General features: G+C 44.6%; 1 protein-coding gene across 1 annotated transcript in view; it reads left to right on the top strand.

Moving 5' to 3' along the window:
- The first annotated feature begins 4,341 nt into the window (after window positions 1-4,341).
- The window catches only part of TNFSF10 (TNF superfamily member 10), a 101,948-nt gene continuing 82,213 nt past the window's right edge, over window positions 4,342-24,076 (top strand). Inside the window, exon 1 of the mRNA XM_069213042.1 lies at window positions 4,342-4,582. Within this exon, the coding sequence (XP_069069143.1) occupies window positions 4,460-4,582 (123 nt within the window). The 5' untranslated portion in view covers window positions 4,342-4,459. The remainder of the gene's footprint in view (window positions 4,583-24,076) is intronic.

Here is a 24,076-nt window from a genome sequence, read left to right as displayed (position 1 = left end):
TGCCTCACATAACTGCAAGAATATGCACTGATACCCTCTTCTCTGTTTTTTCTATTATTTGCAGGATTTGTGCTGTGAGTACAGTTCTTGGAGTTCGCAGTCCTTACTGAAGCTTATTGGAGATCCTTGAGCTAGACATCTGCTAAATGCTCTCTTTGGCCTGTTCTTCGTTCCTTAGAAGCACAGACTTAGGGTATGGTGGGGTTTACAGAGCACACCCACCAAATGGCCACCAAATCCCATAATATTAGGAACTCTAGGGGCCTATGCATATTCCCTGAGAGCAAGAGACTATAATCTTGGGCGAGATTTGACAAATCTTGAAATTGAAAACAGGTTCACATTAGTGGTCTTTAAATAGTTCACTGTGCCTGGAGAATCAACACTTCAGTTGACTGAGGTAATAGGCCTGTCATGGTATTTTGTGGTTATCACCTAAGGTATTCTTAGAGCTGGGGTTCAGGGTATTTACTGGACACAACACAGCACACAGTGAAAGGTTAATTTATTTCCTGGGTATGCGCCTGTGGTTTATCCAATTTTTTTGAGGGAGATCTCTTTCGACACTAATGTCTCTGAAGCTGACAGTAACAACCCTTTTGAACACCTACACAATGTGACCTCCATAAGAATCTGAGGGATTTACAACGTTTTCGAGACACAACTGTTGATGCACATTTTATGCACCATGGATACAATGTAGAAGCAGGTGAAATAAAAACTTTCAAAAACTTTTTGAGGATAAATACACTCTAGGGCAAGAAATACAAAAGGAAAACCCTTCCAGCATCCTTTTTTCTACAAAACTCACCAAGGCATCTGCGAACTTGAAGAAGTTGTAGGTTTGTTTTAGAGCTAGCACGGCACAGTAACTCTTTTGATTTCACTCGTTTGTCTTCACAAATATTTTTTAGGGGATCTTTTTGGTGGTTTGGTTTCATCTCCTTGTTCCCTTGGTTTGAGGGGTTGTTCTCTTCAGTTAATTTAGTGCTCTAAACAAGTCCATGGATCTCAGTAAGCCCTGCCTATCTTTTAAAGTTGATTAATTTGTGTTAGTATTAATAGTCTTGATGAGGCCGAGTGTGGCCAGTAAGGTTGTTAGCACCTATCCCTAGTCTCACCCATGCCCTCTGTCTGCATCATATCCCGCACTACATCTTCACAGAACCTAGCAAAACTCTGAGAGGAGGCCATTGACACTGGTTATTGCCTACTTATTAAGTCATCTCAGTAGATCGGACAATCTTAGCTTGCTGTAGATTTTGCTAATAAACATAATTGCCATCAGTTGTGGCACCAAATGGCTCTTAATATTCCATCCAGCATTTATATGCAGAGAAAGATGAAAATTCAGGTGGTTAAAAATTAACTGTTGTTGCCTGAAAGCATGTAGGCAATACATCTATTAGCATGTGTTCCTCTAATCTCACCACAAATGTACACAACTGCCACGGTCTACTCAATGTTTCTGTCCACATTTTGACTGCACTGGTGAAGGTGGAGAATGCTGGCAAAGACTGTTTTCTGAATTCTCAGCTTGGCCACACAGTCACAGTATGCCATCCAGGATGCCGGTTCACATGCAAGCCAGCACAGCAGGCAGTATAAGAATGCTGCATCTATTTGATGGTGGGATGTTCATTATGTATCAGGTTGTTTGGAGAGAACAGGAGCGAAGGGGCCTGTCTAGCATCCTGCCTCTGATAGATTGGGGAGTCCCTTTTGCATCAAAGGAATCTGCACCTTTAACCTTTCCCACAGAAATGGTCAATCATTGTCCCCCTGGCTGTGGAGTATTGTGTGTCTCCTCTTGAAGGCGTGGATGATGATTAGAGATAGCATTGTTGTAGAACACTTCAGTAGTCTGCTATTGAGATGAGTCTGCAAAATGTATTTATTGAAAAATAAGTGATCACAGAAAAATTAGGCTCCAATTTCCCCCACATTGACCAAGGAGATGAGCTCACTGAGGCAAGAATGGTACCCAACTAGAGAGCCTCCCGACTATGGCAGTCAGTTTCATATTTCAAGTAGGTAGATGCAAGGATGGTACCATGTGAAGGAGAGAAACTCCGATGAAGTGGTCTTTAAATGTAGCTACACAGAATAATGCTTTTATAAACAGAGCTATTTTCAAAGTTCAGGCTTCGTGTTCCAAGTTAGGAACCCTGATAAGCTTTGCAGTAAGAACTCCTGATTAATAGTCAAATGGCAGATTACACATCAAACTTTTACCATAACTGTGGGCCTGATTTAGATATTGGTGGAAGGGTTACTCCATCACAGCGGTGACAGATATCCCTGGCAATGGCAGATTACACATCAAACTTTTAGCATAACTATGGACCGGATTTAGATATTGGTGGAAGGTTTACTCTGTCACTATGGTGGCAGATATCCCTGGCAATGGCAGATTACACATCAAACTTTTAGCATAACTATGGGCCGGATTTAGATATTGGTGGGAGAGTTACTCCGTCACAATGAAATAACCCCTCCACCAGTATCTAAATCAGGCCCTATGTGTTTACAGACAACAAAAACAGATGCCTGGGCCTGCTTTGGTGCTGGTGGCACCTGATGCTACAGTCTATTTTGGCACCGCCAGCCCCTAAATGAACTCCTCCTCGGATTCCCCAACTACCAAGTGGCAAAAGTGCCCCACATCTCTCCACAGCCCCTCTCTCAAGTACATTTCATTTGTTTTAAAGTGCTGGTAAAGGCTGTCTTTACTAATCTCAGCTATTCACATAAAATACAGATGTTTTCTTTGCATCAGGCACATTAACCCCCCTGTACTACTTTACGGAGAGTTGAAACTGCCACTAGACAAACCTCCATCTCTCTCTCTGTCAGGTACATTAATAACAAGATTGATCATCACATTTTTATTGCTGTCCGAAAGCTGGACGGACAAGGAACTCTGCAGCAGGTGCTTTTAAATCATACAATATTAATAAACGCAGCACCTCCCCTGAGGTCAGTTTCCAGCCATCCAGGTCAGCACCCTGTGCAGCAGCACCTGTCGCACCGCCCTAAAGCCGGCTCTGGCAGCTGCTATCCCTCAGTTGTTCTTTGCTACCCAGTGCACTGCCCTTGCTGCCTGTGGTCTGAGGATGGATTGAGGAACTAGCAGCAACATAATATAAACAGGGCTGTAAAAGCTGATTTAAAATAGCTCATCCTCTAATGCCTCAGCAACAAATAGGAGGCTGTCATAGGACTAAGTCAGAGCATAGGTCACCGCTCAGATGTCATTGAACGCTCAGTGTGTTGTGTCACTTCTGCTACTCCCGGCATTTAGGTAAATCGAGTCCAAAGAATTGTACTAAATTGTGGCTACGGTCTCTCTTCAAAGTGTGTGGCCCCTCTAATCAAGCGGGGCAGTCTGTAGTGGATGAAAAAGCCTCTGGGCGCTGTTGTAAACCGGCTCCTACTCCAGGCTGGACGCCGTTTTCAGTAAAAATATTCTTTGGTGGGAGATGCACCAAAGAAACGTGTGGCGGTGTCTAGCACCTGGGCTAAAGTCAGTGTGCTTTATTTTAGGCATTCTAACCCCTCCCCCACAAAAAAAATAACATTACATACCTGCAGCTACACTTACCAGAGTGCAATATTGATTTAATAACTCATTTTTGTGGCCCGATTTAAAAGGCGAGCTGATAAACGCGTTTTCGTAAACAGTTATACGTCCAAACCGTGCTATTAAAAAAGTAAAAAGTTTGCTTTGAAATTCTACACATTTTTTAAATGTAGCCCATGTACACACAATAAAAAAAATGTATTGGATCACCAACAGATTTTAAATACATGGAGAACAAGTTCAGGCAATTGTTATAGCCATCCCTTGGTCCATTTTGATGTTATTTGATAGATTGTCACCAAACTCAATGGTACACATTGTATTTACCTGAGAAGGATGAAAGGCTAAGGGCACACTCTGGGATTTCAACTACTGACCCTGAGATGGGAAATGGAGGGATTTGCGTGCGTTGTGCATCTCAACAGATTCACAGCCTCTCGTGTGCGTGATCTGCTTCAAGTCAGGGCAATGTATTATTTTTCACAGCGAGCCACCAGGTCCGTCTCTCACAGGAATAATAGTTTAAGAATAATTGTTTGAAAATTGTCTAAATGTAGAGTACTCTTGAAATATATTTGTACCCATCCTGTGATACGTGGAGTTTCATGAGAGTCGTGAGCGAATGCAACAAACAAAACAAACCTTTGTTTAAACACATCTGATTCGGTTTTGTTGACGTTTGTTGGATTTCCTGGTTCATCGGAGATCTTGTTTTTCAGCCTCTTTGGATTCCAGCCAAGGCAAATTCTGCGAGAGGGCAGGTCGGCGTCTGCCTGATCCAGGAAACAGCTACACCTCGCGTGCAGTTTGGAATCACAGGACACCAACAGAGAGGGACCTTCGCGCGCTGATCCAAAACGGCCACCCCTGGAAACAATGACCACCGTGGTTGCGTCCACCACGAGCCAGACCTGCGGACTGGTACTCATTACAGCCGTGTTGTTGCAGACCATTTGTGTTGCAGTTACATTCCTGTACTTCACAAATGAGTTCGAAAAGGTAAGTGCTCCCGCTGTGTACCTGTGTCTGCGCCCGGCTCGTGGCGAAACTATAGTTCATCGACCCACAATGCAGGTGATGCAACGTGTCGCTGTTAGTGGCTTTGTTTGGCTTTCATACAGCCTCTGTCTCCGGAGTTACTTTCTTACAGTTTTCACAGTTTTTAGTACTCTTTCTGAAGCCACGTTATCACAACAAATAGTTTGCTGTAACAAAAAATCACAAACTACATAATTATAAAAACAACAGAATATACACTGTGGCATTTACTCCTGCGTGGTGCAGTGGAATACAAAGAGGTATGCAAGGCTGACACAATGTGTGGTTTACTTAATTAAATATATGTTCAAAGTTACAATGTGAAAAGGTATATCGAAAAATCAAAACATGAAAATAAAAAACGAATAGGAAAAATTAATATTAAAATTTATCATGAAAAAATGTTACATAACTTGTGAAAAGCAGCATTTTACCTACGGGGTCTCGGTGTGAGAGAGTGACATGAACTGTTCACAGTAGGCTCCAAAAAGTTGAGGGAGAGTTTGTATTTTATGATTTTCTAATCAGCCACCTCATTTTCCTGTAAATATAAGGCTAATACTGCGAGACTTGTCTATCAGCATTTAGAACATTCCCTACACATGCCCAGTAGCAATAATTGATCATCTGCTTCAGGATACATGTCTAAGTAAGCATTGTCAAAGCCAATAGGACTGGCTTTTCGTTTGTGTAAGGAGACTTACATACATGACCATTAATCTAGAAGTAGCCAACATCCAGGGAGGCGTCCATGTTAACATTTTTGTAATACATGTGCAGCATGTACTAAGTGTTTTTTTGATAACTGTTAATGCAAAATACAGAAAGGATGGCAGATATAGATATATATTGAGGAAAAAGTACGAGAATACATAGCTAAAATATGTAAACGGTGTTTTATCTGAGCGTTTTAGCTCAAACCCTGAATAGTGCTTTGTATGTTGATGGTAACAAACTATTTATGTCAGATTTCTGTGCACAGTGCCCTTGTTAATGTAACGTGGAAAGAGCTTGTTGATGTAGATATTAAAAGCTGTGTGTGAGGACACACATTGCTGCCACTTGCCTTGTAAATATTATTTGTGTTAGAGATATTTACACTTCTACCACTCACATTGTGCTGGTGTGGTATGTTGGTGAAATCTGGTAAGAGGTCTTGGTCAAGGCCACAGGAACTATGCGATTCTGTAGCTGCGGCGTTTTACACATAACTATGAATTTGCCACGTTTGCCACATAATTCATCATCTGTTGCATAAACCACTGATTTTAACAAAACAAATGTTTCTAAACCAAAGGGCTCAAAAGTAAAAAAAAAAAAAAAGGCAGCAACGTGTGCTGCTGCGTGGTGGAAAGTCCTTTGCAAAGGTTGATTGGTCACTTTTCAGTTGCTTTTTGCTGTATTTCGGTGTTAAACTGGCACTAGTGGGGCGAAACCTTTGCCAAACCGTGCAAGCATGTGTACAAATGACCAAATAATTAAATAATGCTGTCAAGAAATGTGTTGCATCACGCTGCATACGTTGCCTTTTCGTGCTGCTTAATTTAGCCAACCATAATTTGTTCCGCCTCTGCCGCATAATTCCAGTAGCCCGGGGCATGGTCCAAAGTGTCCAGGGGAGTGCAGGATGCATGTGGGAGGGTGCAACACTTCCTTTACACACACAGGTGCAGGAAGGCAATATCTGTGCATGCATATTTACACTCAAAAAACATGTACCAGAAGGGCTTTTCAGGGCAGCCTTCCCTCTCCTCCATACACAAGCAGGACACATGCAGCACAGGCAGAAGCACTGAAGGATCACACACAAGCGCACACATGCACAAGTGCACAGGTGCACGCACACACACACACAAAGGAATAAGACATGCGCAAGGCAATGCAGATGTTGTAATGCATCGCTCATGGTCCTCTCAGCGACAGCCCTATCTAGGTAGACAGTAAACCTGACGAAAAAAAATCCTCGTTTGCAAGTCATGGCACATGACTTTGTGAATACAAAATGCAAATTCACAAGGTACAGATTTGTGTTGTGCTTCATAATTGCCATTGTGAATCATCATGCAAATATTTTGCATCACACAAGGGGTAGGGTGCAGTGAAGGTCATCCCTCTGTTTTTTGGCATGTACAAATGCTTTGCGACCACCATTCGGGTTGCATAATACCAAATTGTTATCCACTATGTAGGGCAGGTGGTAACCACATGCAAAGCTTCCCCTACACTCACAGAGATGTGGATGCATGTGTGCACATGGACATTCTATACGCGCAGTTGCCTGTAGGTATGTCCTCTGAGTGCATGGTGGTCTTACTGTCTGTGCGCGTGTGCATGTGCCCTTCTCTGTGGGTGCTTAGTCCTTGGTTCTTAAGGCCTGACAGCGGAAAGGACCAACCTTTAGGGGCACCGGGCAGGTTCTTGATATCCCCAATCCCCAATCCTTTATTTTGCATCTAAATGTGTTTTTGCACCTACAGTGGTTTCCACGCTCCTGCTGATGTTGCATGAATAGTGATTGTGCACCTAATTAAAGTTTGCACATAGAGTGACTTTTCACCCATAACAAGTGTACCTGAAACTTGCCTGACATGTCTCCGTCTATACCAGTCTCTTGATGTCCACCTGACAAATGCCATACTCTTCCTCAGCATACTGGCTGAAAGGTGACTGACTTCTCCTAAGCCCCTCCAGCCTTTTAGTGGTGAGTCTCCCATCTGATAGACAAATCCCAGCTCTTCTGGCCTTTAAGACGCAAGAGTGACACACTGCCAACACTATCCCTGTCCAAATGGCCATTAAAATGCGCATCAAACTTGAAATTGACTTTGCCACAGTTCTAATTGCTTCTCAAGACAAGTACTGTGCATGACAGGCACTGCTATAGGCCTCCTGCCTCTTCAGAGATGGACCTGGCATGTGACTTACATTATCTCAGCCCTACCAGCATTTCTGAGAACCCATTGCCTATAGTCATCAGGCATTATTCATTTTCAATCCTGGATATGTTTTGTCAACTCAGCCAAATAAATAAAGAGAAACCCTTTCTTTGTACACTCAACTCCAACCACACCAAAACAATGTCAAACATTAGGGAGCATATTTACATGCCTCGAGCGCCACCGGAGCATCGCTTTTTGTGACGCTCAGAGGGCGCTGTGCACTGCGCCGTATTTATAAGGTGGCGCTAAACCACTTTTTTTTTTTTTTGTAAACAAATTTTATTGCATTTCTTAACAGCAATAAGTAGGAAATTCAACACTTGTGAGTACATAGCAATAAAAAATTAAAAAACAACTTTTACATACTCATAAGACCAGTGATCTCCAACCCACTCATTCCCACTTAACTAGCATTCTATTGTCATGTTATCTACCCTACTCCCCATCCCTCAACCTCCCCAACTGTACCCTCCCCCCAGTGATGATACTAGTAGCATGCCTAGATTGTCGTTTTGTGTGTAGATGTGATATGAAGGAGTCAGCCCTCTGCTCTTAACGTGTACGTGGTTCTCCGAATAGCCTACACCTAGAATCTCACCTCTGGGTCATCTTGCATTGCAACTATTTGTTGGGACTATTGACAGTTTCAAAATGGCATCTTATCACCCTTCGCTTTGGGGGACTGGTTCAACCCGGCTTTCTTCTTTAAAGGAATCAAGTATTGCATCCCAGCATTGTGCCGCCCCCAGGGGCCGTCTACCCCTTCTCTCCTCACTATGAAGGACAGAGCTCTCACATCCAGCCCATCTAATTAGCTCTCTGGACCATTGGGACAATCTTGGTCCAATCGGCTTTTTCCAGGATATCGCTATTTCCCTCTTGGCCAACACGAAGGCCAGATCCCTGAATCTGTTGGTTATTTTGTACTTAGCCGTGCGTGGAAACCACCCTAGCAAACATTGCCCTATCGTGCAAGGGGCTTCTCTTCCCATCGCTCCAGACACCAGTCTACACACCCCTGCCCAAAATCCCTCCGCAACAGGGCAGTTCCAGAACATATGTCCAAATTCAGCCCTCTCCAACCCGCACCTCGGGCATCCCAATCCCTCCACCCCAAAGTATCTGCTGATCCGTTCAGGAGTGAGATAAGCCCTATGTAGGACATAAAAATTAATCAGCTTAAATCTGGCATTGCGAGTCATCTTAGGGAAACCACCAAGCGTACGCTCCCAATCCTCGTCGGATATAGCTGTGCCCAGGTCTACCTCCCAGGACGATTTGAGCTGAGACAAAGGTGTGGCCATATCCTCCCGAATTCTGTTGTAAAGGTTAGAAACTGCTCTGAAGGCCCCAGAAGAGGTCACCAAATATGTACAGGTTGTTTGTGTTGCGGGCCCCCCAGTTCCTGTTAACCAATGTTTTCTGATACTAGCCGCCACAGAGCCAAATAATAAAAAGTGTCCCCCCTGTAGATTAAATTGTGACCGCAGTGCTTCAAATGACATCAGTGTTCCCTCCCTAAACAGTGCTCCCACCGACTGTATCCCAGCTTCCACCCAGGACCGGAGGCCGCCCCAGTCTCCACGTTGAGGTAAAGCCCTTAAGGACATGAGGGGCAGGTCCGGGGAGTAAGGAGCCCTTACTTTGATTTTACGCAAAAATCTCCTCCAACATCGCGCAAGGACTTTAAACTCAGGGGAGTCATTCTTCCCCATACTCGGGTACCCTAGTAACAGTTCGTATAATCTAGCTTCTGGGGGAGTAAACGCCTTAACCCTCAACCCTGTTGCAGCCCTGCTGGATATCCATTGTGCCAACCATTGAAGTTGCGCTGCCAAGTAATAAGCCTCAAAATCCGGGACTGCTAGGCCACCATCTATTGAACGCCTCTGAAGTTTGGACAGAGCAACTCGCTTTCGACTGTCTCCCCAGATAAATGCTATGACCATGGTCTCCAGTTCTGTAAATATGGCCTTAGGAACCCATACCGGCAGGACTGTGAAATAGTACAGGAGACGAGGCAGTACCACCATCTTAAGGATGGCTACCCTCCCCGCCACAGATAAAGGCAAGGTTTGCCAAAAAGCCATGTTGGATCGGGTAGAACTCAGTGCGCCTCCAATATTGCTGTCGATTATATCCTGTGGGTCGTGAAAAACCTTGACCCCCAAGTATGAGAGGCATCTTGGAACCCACTGGACATTTCCCAATTCTAATGGAGGCGTTACTGTAGCATTCAAAGGAAACAAGCCGGTCTTACCCCAATTCACCCGTAGACCAGAAAGCTCACCAAACTGCGAAAGCAACTGTTGGGCCCGTGGTAGGTCTCTGTGTATATCGTCTAGGAAAATCAATAGATCGTCTGCATACAACGCTATTTGATGTCTCTTGTCCCCTGCCACTATACCAGGGCCCCCTCTCCCCCCCGCGCCGCCGCCGCCAACGGCTCCATAGCCAGTGCAAACAACAGCGGCGATAGGGGGCATCCCTGTCTGGTACCCCGTTCAACGACATAGGGGTTGGATATGATCCGTCCCGTACGTACTCTAGCAATGGGTTTAGTATACAGCAGTCTGACCCAGGCAATGTATTCTGGTCCAAATCGAAGATGGGACAACACTGTATAAAGGAATGACCACTCCAAGCTGTCAAAGGCCTTTTCTATATCGACTGCGAGGACTCCGGGGGCTGAGCTGGACGATTTTCGATCATTCATGACTGCTATAAATCTGCGTATGTTATCCGCTGTGCTGCGCCCCGGGATGAACCCCGCCTGATCAGTATGAATTAGTGTTGTCATGTGGGGGAGCAGTCTAGTGGCCAGAACCTTACTGAGGATCTTGTAGTCCAGGTTCAGCATGGATAGAGGTCTGTATGCCCCAGCTTCCGTTGGATTTTTCCCTGTTTTAAGCAAGGGTATTATTACTGCCTCCCTCGCTGTTGCCGGTAATATTCCCCTATCTCTGGCAGATTGATATAGCATCTCGAGTCTAGGAGCTAACTGATCTATATATGCGGCATAGAATTCGATGGGAAGACCATCTGTACCCGGAGTCTTTCCCCTCGATAGCTCACTAATGGGCTTCTGAATCTCTGGTTGTGTAATGGGGCCCTCAAGTTGTGGTGTAGCATCTGGCGGCAGTGTCTGCAACTGCAGTCCCGATACATAATTATCGATAGAGCTACCGTCTGTACAGAGAGTGCTTTTATATAATCGTTCATAAAAGGCCATCAGGTGAGAGTTAATTTGCTCCTGCCCGTAAAGGGAATTCCCATCCTCCGAGATCATTTCCAGGATGGGCGACGTCTTATGTGTTTGCGATACCACCCAAGCTAACATCCGACCTGCTTTGTCTCTCTCCTCATGTGCCCGTGTAATATAGTTTTGGTAGTCAAAACATCTAAGGCGCTCCACACAGTCAGCCACCGTTGCTCTAAGCTCTAAGATAGAAGGCTGAAGGAGCGGATTTTCAGGCCTTTTTTTCTCCATCTCCCGCAGTTCACTCTCTGCTTTTTCAGTATCCCTAAGTAAAGACCTTCGGACCCCCACAGCACCCGCAATACAGCGCCCTCGCACTACCACCTTAAAAGCGTCCCATTCAATCAATGGGTTATTTGTCGAAGCCTCATTATCTATAAAGTAATGGACAATATGCTGTCTTAGCTCTTCCTGAAAGGGTTTGTCTTCTAGGGATTCAATCTTCAGCCGCCAGGTGGGGATGCGGGAAGGGGGTGAACCCCAGCCTATCTCCAATAAAAGAGGATTATGATCGGAGATAGTGCGGGACAGGTATTAAACATTATGCACTCGAGGGGAAACGTCTGGCGAGCAGAAAAACACATCTAAACGGACATGGAGCTCGTGCCAAGGGGAGAAGAAGGAATAGTCTCTGGCCCCCGGGTGCAGCTTTCTCCAGACATCCACAAGTCCCCAACTCGCCTGCCAGGAAGAAAATAATCTTGCTACTCTCATCAACGGAGAATCGTGTAACGGGGGGTGGGAGCGATCTCTAGAAGGATCGGCCACACAATTAAAATCGCCCCCATCCCGAGGGGGAACTGCATATAGGCGGCCAAGTGGCCCGATAAGCGAGTGAAGAACTCCCCCTGATCCCCGTTCGGGGCATAGACATTAATCAACGCCAGATCCCTTCCCTCCAATCGCCCTCGGATTGCTACAAAATGACCCTCCGGGTCTATGAGCTTGTCCAAAAGTTGGAATGGGACCCCAGCTCCGATCCATATCAAAGTACCCCTGGCAAATGCAGAATAAGAGGTATAGTATGTCTGGCCTCTCCACCTTTTCTGCAGAGCAAGCCCTTCAGACTGGGTTAAGTGTGTTTCTTGAAGCAGCGCAATCTGAATCCCCCTCCGCTTCAAATGAGAAAATACCTTATATCTTTTAGCCATTGTGTGCATACCCCGTACATTCCATGATAAAAATTTATAATTGCCTAATGACGCCATAGCTGTGTTTCAAGCCCCATCTGTGTCCAATCCCGTGTAGGGCTAGCATTTACCACTTGGAACTCTGTTCTCACTTCACACACCATCAGTAGATCAGTGATAGATACCCACCATTCATCACTCCCCCTAAACATACCCCAACAATTAACACCCCAACTCCCTCTCCCCAGGACAAAAGTTAAAACAGCTCTCATGCAAACGACTCAAAATCTTAACTAGCTTATTGTAATTGGGGTTACTCCAAGTTCTTCGAAGGAGTGGGCCATCCCTCTGATCCCCACTACCGGATTACAGGGTGTCGTAGTACTTGTGGACCCATTTTCTCGCCCATCTGGTGAGGATAACCTCCACAGCAACAGCCAGTGCTCCCTCCTCACTAAGCACCACGATGTCCGCCATTGGAAACCTTCATTACTAGGACAACTGCCACAAGAGCAGTTTGGTATGAGGGCTTTCATATGATACAGTCAGAGGTGCCCGGAGTTATGACTGGTCCCGATCCGTCGGATACCCGAGAGGACTCTGACTCATGCTCTGAATCAGATGGTTCACAGTTCGCTGCAGACTGCACTTGTGACCCGCGATCCGAGCCGTTCAATGAAGCTGCTGCCTCCATGGCTTTTCGCCTCTCCGTTTGCATCTCCCCATGCGAAGGACTGTTTACAGTACGGGCCGTTTTGCGTTTAGCCTCTCTCTTCCGCCCATGACCGGGGACTTGTCCCGGAGGACCATTCCCCTCTTGTGGAAGCTGGTCAAGCCATTGCCATACCTCTTCCGCCGTAGTGAAAAACTGTGTCCCTTCTTTGGTTACTACTCTAAGTTTTGCCGGGAACATCATGCCTTATTGCAGACCTAATTGGCGCAGTTTCTGTTTTGCAGCACTGAAGGTGGCCCTTTGTTTCTGAACTTCCCGGGAAAAGTCTGGGAAAATACGAACCTTGTGGTTGTCCATTGTACGATCCCCTTTGGTTCTACTTTGATGCAATAGGTAGTCTCTGTCTCGGTAATGGAGCAGCTTGGCTATTATAGGCCTCCGGGGGGTTCCCGGTGCGGGAGGGTGTGCCGGTACTCTATGAGCCCTTTCAATGGCAAAAAAGGGAGAAAGTCCATCGCCCGCTAAGCCCTCTCGAAGCCATTGCTCGAGGAACTCCGCCAGGCCTGTTTGAGGGACACTTTCAGGCATTCCAATCACCCGAATGTTATTGCGCCGTGACCTATTCTCGGCATCTTCTGCTCTTAGTTCTAAGGTCCTAATTCTGGACTCCAGCAGTTTTGTGGCCTTAGTAGAATCCTTGACCTCCGGGAAGAGCTCTTTTAGTTGTCTATCTGTGGTGGACACCTTTTCAGCCAGGCGGCGGTGATCGTCTCGTAGTACTGTAAAATCCGTGGCTAATGCATCAATTTTCCCCTCCAGTGCTACCCGGGAAGCCGTTATAGCTTGCAGGACATCTTGAAGTGTGGGATCGGTATGTTCACCCCCGAGGCGTCATTTCTGTGTTCGGGCGTATCTGCCTGTGTCTCAACTGTGGGCCCCTCTTTTTGTTCTGTGTCTCTTCGGCGACCGGTTTTACCCATTTTCTGAGGTGTAGCTTCAACAACGACTGTTCAATGGTCATTAAACATTTATTCTTTCATCCCAACTCGGTGCCCTGCTCCGCCAGGGGGATCTCCAGTCCTTCATTAATAAATAGCTGTTTCCAGCACACTATGCCCGCATGTGAGATTTATCGCCTCTTGTTACCAGCCATCCTCCTCACTCTAGACTACTGACCATTCCCGAGGGGTATTTCACTCCAGAAGGATGGGCCCCTCACTCCCTCCTCCTAGTCAGGGTGCGATCACATCAAGTCCAATTTCTTCACCGGTCATGGGGGGTACCTTCAAGTCTGACTGGCTCTCATCCTGGATTTTGGGGTCGCCTGCGCTCTTATGCTCTCAGCACCGCGCAATCGGGGGAATCTCCGCAGCACGGGGTCCTTTGTGCCGCTTCACCGTCTCGTCCGTGAGTCAGGGTGCGATCTCATCCAGCCCGATTACTTCGCTGTTCATGGGGAGAACCTTCAAGACGGAGTGGCTCTCAACTTGAATTTGGGGATCTCCTGCGCTCTTGTGCACACAGCGCCGCGTCATCAGGGGGAATCTCCGCAGTACGGGGACTTTTGCGCCGCTTCTCTGTCTCGTTCGAGTTCGCCCCTTCTAACCATTAGCTTCGCCTTTCTCGCTCCAGCCCCCTTCCGGCGGACCAAGGAGTCGGGCCGCACCGGAAAAGGCCCCTCGGATCCACCGCGTCTCTCTCAAGCAGTCGTCGCCAAAGGTAGGTTGTCTCTGGAGCCCCAGGAGAGATCCCGGCGCTATCGCCCCTTATCGAGTCCCATCCGATTCAGCCTTAGGGCGCGGGACGCCGCGCTGCGAATGCCCCGCGGTCCCTATTTGGTCTCCGCCGCAATACTGGACCTCTCTGTTCGTCGCTATGAGTCCCCAAAAGTATCCCCTAGTGCACCCTTCGTTCTCTGACTCCCGGGGGGATACACTGGAAGGGAGCAAGAACCTGCCTTTACTGGGTCCTCCGCCTCCAAAAACGCCGTTCAAGTCGCGGCCGCCATCTTCTTTTTTTCTCTCCCTTCCTCGCGGCACTCCGTCGGGCGCTAATTAGGCCCCGAAATTCTCCTTTTTCCGGGGTCGGACCCTGCCAAATGAGTCTCCGGACCCCCCGACCCTGCTGATAGTCCATGGGGCGTGCAGGGGGTCCACCTCCTTTCAGACTGGACCGGAGTGGGGATCACTGGTAGGAGCCTCACGGAGAGGCTTCCACTGCCATCGGCGTCAGGCCACGCCCCCCGGCGCTAAACCACTTTTTGTGGCTTAAAGCTGCCTTGTAAATATGGACCCCTCCAACGCAGTTTTCTGCATCAGAGGTACGTGCAATAGGTGTTGCTATGTCCATTCCACCTCAACACCATTGCTTTTGATGCTGCCCCAGATTTACAAGGAATCATACATCTGTAGCAACGCCAAAAATGAATGCCACCCAGGGGTGGTGTAAGCATGGTGCAACTAGGAGAAATACTTTTATTTCTCCTCATTTTTGCTTTTTCTGTTCTGCAGCACACATAGAAAGAGCAAAAGGCTGTGAATGATTGTGCATGTTCAGTAAGGTGTCCCTTACTGCACATAAACAGTCATTCAATAATGACAGTTTGCTGCTTCTAGAAGGAACAAATCACCATTGTAGATTGTTTATGTGCAGGAAGGGATACCTTCCTGAACATAAACAATCATTCCCTTCAACGCAGACATCCTTGTACTATGGTGCAAGGATGTCTGCGTTGGCAGCTAAATATAGCACCAGCGCTTGGGGAAACACAATGGTGCACCATATTTGTGTAAATATGGTGCATCCCTGTGTTTCAAAACTAATGCAGTGCGGCGCTGCCAATGTTCGCGCTGTACTGTGCCTCTTCTGTGTAAAAAATGCCCCAAAATGAATAAAATAGGCTGGTGAATGTGAAGACGGCATTTACGATCAAATAATGTCTGAGCTTGATATGACAATGACAGCTCCAGAATGCACCTTTCTATGTAATTTACAACTATGAGAAACAAGTAAACATGCTTAAAATGAGAACACATGTAGCAAAGTCCCTGATGTTAACAGGAAAGCTCAGCATAAAAGAAAATCAACAGCACAAAAGCGTGAGAAGCAAAGGGAAGTGAGAATTTATGATTTCTTGCACAGCATTTTGCAAAGGTGGCAAACACTCTGAGACTGGCACCTTTCAAAAACTTCACCTGAGTGTGACATTTTCCACAAAAAATGTTTATAAGTTTTAATTCCCACGAATACATGTTGTGTGATTATTTACCTTAAATATAGTTACTAATATTGCTTGTAATCTTGTGTCGCTATGTTTCAGAGAGTTACTATGTTGATTCTTCACATTGTTACATTTCTGGTGATGAGCATCTATACTTAGACAGTCTCTGCTCTTCTGTTTCTACAACAACTCCCCATTCAATGTGGCGCATGCCAAACACGTGATTCTTGGAAGGTTGGAGACTTGAGTTCGCCCGCAGCTGTCATACCACAATAGGGAGCTCGCGTCACTAGACAATGTGTTCCTGTCACGCGGCACGTGGTGGTGATGCAGGATTATGCTCCTCCTGCTCCAGAAATAGGCCCATATAGTGCGAGCATCATTTGACCACCATTCTGACAGGTAGCATTAATGCGCCCCAGGCAGTGACATTTCAAGGATTTGTGTTGCCCCTGGCAAGGTACAACTTTGGAACAACTTTGAATTTATTTTTCTTTTACAACTCACCCACGCCCTTGTGATGCCAGACAATACTGAATTACATGTTAAATGTTCAGAAACAAAGGGCACAAAAAAACTGGAAATCTCAAACTGCCTGGTGAACACCAGTCAACTAGTGCCAAAAAAGCATGAACAATCATTTATTAAGCCATTTCTTTTTGAGTTTGGATCTAGATTATTACAACCTGCGCCTTTTCACCTAAATTCTCTTCCACTGCCTTGTTTCTCTTCTCCACTTTATATATTTACATTAAACCAACAGCATTAAGAGAGTTGCAAAGTAGAGGAAAATGGGTGAAAATAGAGATGAACTGGAAAGATATGCGAGATAAGGAGAGACATAAAGTAAGTAAAGAAAGGTGCAACTAGCAGAAACAAAAACATAAAGAAGTAGAAAAAGGATAAACTAGGTTGAGAAAGAGCGGCGTTGGAATATATAAGTTTTAGAGTACTGTAGAGGGGCAGAAAGAGCTAGGGATAAAGAAAACAACACGTAGAGAGAAGTAGATGCGTTCAATCCTCCCAGGGTTGAGGTTGAAAGAGAGGTAATTTAGAAAAACAGTGGAAGTAAAGAAAGGTAAATGCAGGAGGAACTAGAGGTAGAAACAGATATTTGAAGAAAAACAAAGAGATGCAAGGTAGAGAGAGAACAAAATGAGAATAGGTGTAGATAAACAGGTCAGATAAAGAGAATAGTGGAGAAAAAAAGAAATGCAGAGGCGGGGAGGGCAGAAACAGAAATGTGGTGTAAGCAAAAAGACGAATTTAAGAGACACACATTAAATGCAGAAAGAGAGATGGATTTTGATAACAGTTACAGAGCTGTGTAATAGCGAAAGTGGAATAGGCACTTGGCTCTGTACAGAAAGAGCCTGAGAGACAAAGTTGAGGTGAAACTTCTTTGGAACCACAGGTGTACAGGGGTGTCCCCAACAATGATGGCAGCTCCTCGGAACCGCCGCTGCGTGATGCAGTCTCGCCGCGGGATCCCACAATACTCTGCAAACCAGGATTTAAGGTATTTTATTCACCTGGCTTAACTTGGTCCCTGTATACAGCCAGCACTCCAGCAGGGTCACCCTGAACTTGTAACCTTTTCCCAATCCAGCGTAGCCAGAAACCAACAGTTGGTGCTTTGTTCTTCTAGGCACTATTTTCACTTAAATAACATATATCCGGTACTGCGGATTGGATTTTTGTTGTTTTGGTCTCAAACAATTTATATAATTTTACTTTATTATTGTAAATTAGTGTGTGATTTTTCTTGTGTTGTGTTTTCACTTTACTACTGTCTGAATTGCTGTAGAAATACTTTACACATTGCCTCTAAGATAAGTCTGACTGCTTTATGCCAAGCTACCAGAAGGATAAGCGCAGATTAATTTTGAGGTTGCTTGTGACTTCACCCTGACAGGGATTGCGGTTTGCTCTGGAATTGGGTTTCATTTGTCTCACACTTTACCCCAGTTTCCTACAGAAGGTAACGTTCTGTTGCAAACTGATGCTATAGTCACTCAGACACCTTTGCACTATGGTTCATAGGTGTGTGTGTGTGTGTGGCACTTAGCAGAGTGAGTGTGTGCCAGCGCTTTTGAAGAAAACAGCACCACCATATCTTAATAGATATAGGCCCTCATTCTGACCTTGGCGGGCGGCGGAGGCCGCCCGCCAAAGTCCCGCCGTCAGGTTACCGTTCCGCGGTCGAAAGACCGCGGCGGTAATTCTGACTTTCCCGCTGGGCTGGCGGGCGGTCTCCTTCAGACCGCCAGCCAGCCCAGCGGGAAAGAGGCTTCCACGATGAAGCCGGCTCGGAATCGAGCCGGCGGAGTGGAAGCTGTGCGACGGGTGCAGTTGCACCCGTCGCGTATTTCACTGTCTGCGCAGCAGACAGTGAAATACATGTAGGGGCCCTCCTACGGGGGCCCCTGCAATGCCCATGCCAGTGGCATGGGCACTGCAGGGGCCCCCAGGGGCCCCGCGACCCCCCCTACCGCCATCCGGATCTCGGCGGTCCGACCGCCGGGATCTGGATGGCGGTAGGGGGGGTCAGAATCCCCGCGGCGGTGCAGCAAGCTGCGCCGCCGCGGAGGATCCAATGGGGCCGCGGTACACTGGCGGGACCCCGCCAGTGGTGCCGGTCCGACCGCGGCTTTACCGCCGCGGTCGGAATCCCCATTGGAGCACCGCCGGCTTGTCGGCGGTGCTCCCGCGGTCCTCCGCCCTGGCGGTCAAAGACCGCCAGGGTCAGAATGAGGGCCATAGTGCTGTACTGTTCTCTTCCTCTCACACAATAGAACACAGCAACTTTGGTTGCTGAGCTGTGTGAATAAAATAGTAAAGGTACCCTAAAGTTTTCTTATGAATATGAGGATTAACACCCATATTTATGAAAAATGAAGCACAGCTGCGCTAGCACAGTTGTGCGTCATTTTCCCTAACACGAGCTAATGCCATTCCCTACACCATCTGTGCGCCATATTTAAGAAATGACGCACGATGGTTCTAAAGAATGGCTAGCGTCTCAAAAAAATACATTAGCTAGTGATGGATGGATGGTGGTAGGGGAAATGGCCTGGTCTGACCTGGCGTTAAATAATGACGCTAATCGGGCTTAACGCCATTATTTAGGTCTTCCTTCTAGCTGCGCATCGTTTCAGCATTGGGAGTTAAATATGGTGCTGGGAGGCTAGAGTCATTTTTAGGGATGGAACACTGACCGTGCATCTCATTGGCGCAAGGTGAGTTGGCGTTTCCTACAAATGGTGCTAAGTCCAATATTTTGACGCTAGATGGGTGTAGTGTCAAAATATAAATATGGAGTTAAGTTAGCGTCGCTTTAGCATCAAAATAAATGATACCAAGGCAATACTAACTTTCCATAAAAATGGGCCTAATTTTTTTAAGCTATGTAGAAGTGACATGGAATGTTTAACTGTCATTACTTGTAAGCGCTGCAGTGCTACACACCTGGACTTTGCTCCTCTGGCCTCATGCTATTTTGCTTCAGGTTGGTCAACTAAAGCTAGGGCTGGAAAGAATGTGTGGACACCTCTGGTCATTGACCATCAAAAGCCGTTGTACCAAAAAGATACAAAGGACATGATTCTCAGTAGTTTGCCCACCTAATTGTCTCAGGGCCTCATTTTCAGAATTAGCATTTGCATATTGTTTTGACACACATTTCTCTTAGAGTAACTAATTTTCTAAAGTTATTCTGGATGAGAAAGGGCGTTTCTAGTGATGGGTCACACAAGTGGCCATTGGAAATGGTTGGTGACACTTACAATGTTTTTTTGCATCATTTTCACATCAGAATTTGCAAATGGCACGGAAATGTTTCCTGGGCACCATCATATTTTCTAGGTTTGTGGGGGAAAATATTTCGACAGGTGGGAAAATATTACTGAAGTGGAAACAAAAAAATAAAAACATGCCTACCTGCATTTCTTCCTCTTGCCGATCCTGCACTCTGCACCTGGCGGACCATCTATGATTTGCATGGATTGCAAAGCTCACATCTGATATGTTTTGAGAAGCTCGTAAAAATCTGCCATCTTCGGCATATCTCTAAAGGAAAGGTATGATGCAGAGTTTCCCAAGTTTTCCAAAGCATTCCCTCAACCAAAAGACAAGCTCGAAGCTACTTTTAAATGCTGCTTATTGCCACAGTCCCTCAACTTCGAAGCACTGTACTTGATAAATGCTTCATACGGCTCCAATACAGAAAGCATGTACATGTTGTTACTTCTCATCGCTGAGGTAGTCATCAGTTCGAAAATAGCCTTATATGCTGTTACCTTTCACAGGCATTTTCTGAAGCTCCATTGTCAGCCGGTACAGGGACGTTACTCTGTTTTTCTCATTCTCGAAAAACAGGTGATGGAGAGTAAATTGTAACAGCTAAACGATCTACAAATCGGGTATACAGAGCAGAAATGACAACTTATTTACTTTCAATTTTTATTGTTGTTGAGGTACACACAAAATTCCTTTAATCAAAAATCACAACGTATTCTGAGTAATTCACGTTCTAGGCTGGCACCAAATTTAAGAAATCCTGGTTACAGGAAGGAAAATATTGATGGCACTGCCTTCTCCGCTCAAGCCGCCAAACTACGGAAGTCCTTTTTACAAGATTAGAGCCAATGAGAATCACTTAGAGTACGGTACAATGCTGATGACCTAGTTATTCCCAGTGTGATCGATTAGAGATTCTAGACGACCTTGTTCACAAAAACGATGACCATCTCTAATTCTGGGCTTTTTTTCCTACAGACAGATGCCCCGTGGGCACTCTACGATGACCCTCTTTAGCAAAATACCTTCATCTCTCCTTACTACCTATCAAATGGCCTTCTGCTTATCCTCCATCCTCTACATGCCTTACTCTCCCTGAGTGTCACCTCCTTTGTTGCATGACTGTCTGCCTTGCTCTCCACTGTATCCCTGCAAACGTCCCATACCTCTGCTCATAAATCACACACCGTCCTTCTGAATAACCGATCCTTGATATCTAACAATATCTACCCTCCCTCTACCCTATCTGCTCAACCCACTTTCCTTTTATTTTTTATTTTAATTCTCACAAATGATCACACTAACTCATATTACCTTAAGGTACATCAAAGAAATTGGAAGAAATGCATGAAACAGATTCATGAGAGCACAAGATGTATCCCAATAACAAAAAGTAACCAACATTGCCCAACAACCATTGCTTTACCCACTTGCTTAGCTTACCAGCCATAAAGCTCTTCAACGACTCACCAGAGGAAGTAAATGCTATATACCTCAAGGCGATTGCCACATAATGGGCTTTTTCAATAGTTTTAAAGTTTCTGGTGCATTTAACCACGTGTGTGAATGAAAAAAATTGACAACAATAGAAGACCACAATTTCATTATACAATGGGTAAGTATATCGCATTTTACCTATTGTACACTATATTAACTTTACAAATAATATTGCATTTAAACAAATATATTAAAAAATGTACTACTTACAAACTTTCCAAAACGCCGCCACCAAACTTGCCCATGACCTTCCGCGGTGAACCCACACCACTCTTCAGAGAGCTCCACTGGTTCCCGATGCAGAAGCACTGCTAGTTCAAACTTCTCACATACGCCTTCAAGTCACTACACAATGCGCATAACTCAATCACAGGCGTCACTTCCACCAACCCACCTGATATCATCGCTAAGCATCACTCTGACTCACACACACAGCCCACATCCACAGAAGCAGAATGGGAAGTTGACCATTCTCCTACCAGGCCACCCAATCCTGAGGCAATCTCCACCAACACATCAGGGCCTCCTCCTCGCATCTTAAATTCTGCAAAAAGCTGAACACCTGGCTATTCAGTTAGTCTTCTTGAGGGATCATTGAGACTGCCTGTATTCAGGCCCAGCCTCACCACACTCCTACACTCACCTACTTAACAATTAGATTCCCTCATGAGTGACAAGCAGCACACTATATTACATTACATTACATAAAGTAAAAATACATATTTTAAAATAAGTGCAAAAAAAGAATAAACATAATATTTAAAACACATTATTTAAACATAAAGAATAAAGTATACTAATAATTTTATTTAAAAATGAGTACAATAACACTATCGAAATACAAATACTTGAAAAATATTACTGCAAACAATGACACATTACAGTAACTTTTAAAAATAAGACTTGGAAAGTTCAGATATATTGTTCTCACTCTTACATAAGCAAAAGTGGGGAATTGCGGACGTTTGGAGGAGTTAGATTTACTATTCCCCCTGGACCATAAAGAACAGCAGGGATAGTGTTGGACTTTAGGAGGGCCCGATTTACTATCACCACTCTAAAGCATGGTGCAATAGTAAGAATTGGACTTTGGCGAAGACTTTTGCTATTTCCACTCCAACATTAGCAACAGTAGGGAAAGTGTTGGACATTGGAGGCATCAGATTTTCTATTCCCACTCCTGTCTAAGCATTAGTAGGGTCAGTGTTGGACATTGGAGGGGTCAGACTTACTATTTCCACTCCAACGTAAGCAAAAGTAGGGGAAGTGTTGGCAGCTCAATGAGCCAGATGTATTATTCCAGCTCTAATGTGACTAACCAGTATGTAAAACTTTGGTCCCTGGGGGTTGGGGGGAAGGGGAGTCGGATTGACTATTTCCATTCTGACATAGCAACAATAGGGTAATTCTTGGGTTTTGGAAGGGTCAGAGGGTAAGCAACAATAAAGAAAATGTTGAATATGAAAAGTCAGATTTAATTTTCCCTTTCCTAAATTAATACAAATGAATTACATTTATACAACTTAAATAAACATAAACATAATATTTCTATAAACATATAGACATATGCAATATTTAGCATTATATAATAATTATAAAAAATGTTAAACTAAAAACAGGAAATTAACATATAGCATTATAAATAAAATGCTATTTTAAAAGCATATCAATTAAAAATTAAAAAAATATTACAAGTTCTTCCTACCCTATCACTGTAAAATACCAACAACTACAAAACTAAATTAAATAAAGCAGAAAAAATAACAATGCACTTTATCAATAAAAATAATAACACTATATAATATCTATTAGATAAAAAGTCATTGAACATAATATAAGTGATTACTGATTAACTATTAAAACAATCAAATAGCTAACACAATTGATAATCTAGCTTCCCAGTTAACATAAATATCACATGTTAGAAGTTGTCTCTTAAATAAAACAACATGCTTATCAACAAATGAAAACATATATAAAAAATTAAAATCAATTACAAAAAAAGTAAACACCTTCCCACCATATTCCTTCACAAACCCAACAAAAAATTGACAGAAAATAAAGAGTCTTAAAATATGTTACCAAATCAAAACAACAAGCCCACTCTAAAAAGTAACTAAACATAATTCATATTAAAATAATAACACCTTATAACAAATGAACTAGTACAACTCAACTAAATAATTAAAGAGCAATGTTATGTACTACTATATTTCACAAAACCACATAAAGACTTAAAATATATACATCCTCACCTTCTCTATTCTGTCCAATGATATCTTTGACATTACAATATTTTAACACAATGTTTGTGTCTCATCCTATTTTGTAAGCATTATGTTGTCAGAATCCCGCCTGTGTTTCATTAAATTGTTGACCTCCAGAGGTGGTTTCTTGTTCCATTTAGATGCCTATGTCTCTCACAGTGGCCTCCAACCAGCATATTGATTAAGATCGTGTGAGGCAGGATATGGTCAGCATGGTGAAGTTCTATAAGGTCAGCTGTGAGGCTTCCAACAACATGGAATCACAATCTTTCTAGCTAGGAAGCAAGCAGCGATTATAAACACTGGTGAAAGTCACTGACTATTAACTCCTTTAAAAAAAAATTGCGTTTGCGGATCACTGTTCTTTTTCTGAAACAATTACTTCCCTGATGTGGAAGTTCCTGAAAGACTGTGGGCCTGATTACGATCTTGGCGGAGGAGATTACTGATATCCTGCCCGCCGTTTTACAAGTTCACGATCAGGCACCATGCCCTAAAAATGAGTTAGTAACTTGTTTCATGGTAAGAGAGGTGGAAAGCGTGGTGGGGAAGCCTAGGCCATCAACGTTATGGACTTTGTTGCTGGAAGCCAAACCCCTCGAAATAAAGGGGACTTTCTGTGGGTAGCACCCCAATACCAGTGTCAACACATGATGCAGCAGCCACATAAAC

The sequence above is a fragment of the Pleurodeles waltl genome, chromosome 11 (assembly GCF_031143425.1).
Source record: "Pleurodeles waltl isolate 20211129_DDA chromosome 11, aPleWal1.hap1.20221129, whole genome shotgun sequence".
Lineage (NCBI taxonomy): Eukaryota > Metazoa > Chordata > Amphibia > Caudata > Salamandridae > Pleurodeles > Pleurodeles waltl.
This window is presented reverse-complemented; position numbering and strand designations above follow the sequence as displayed.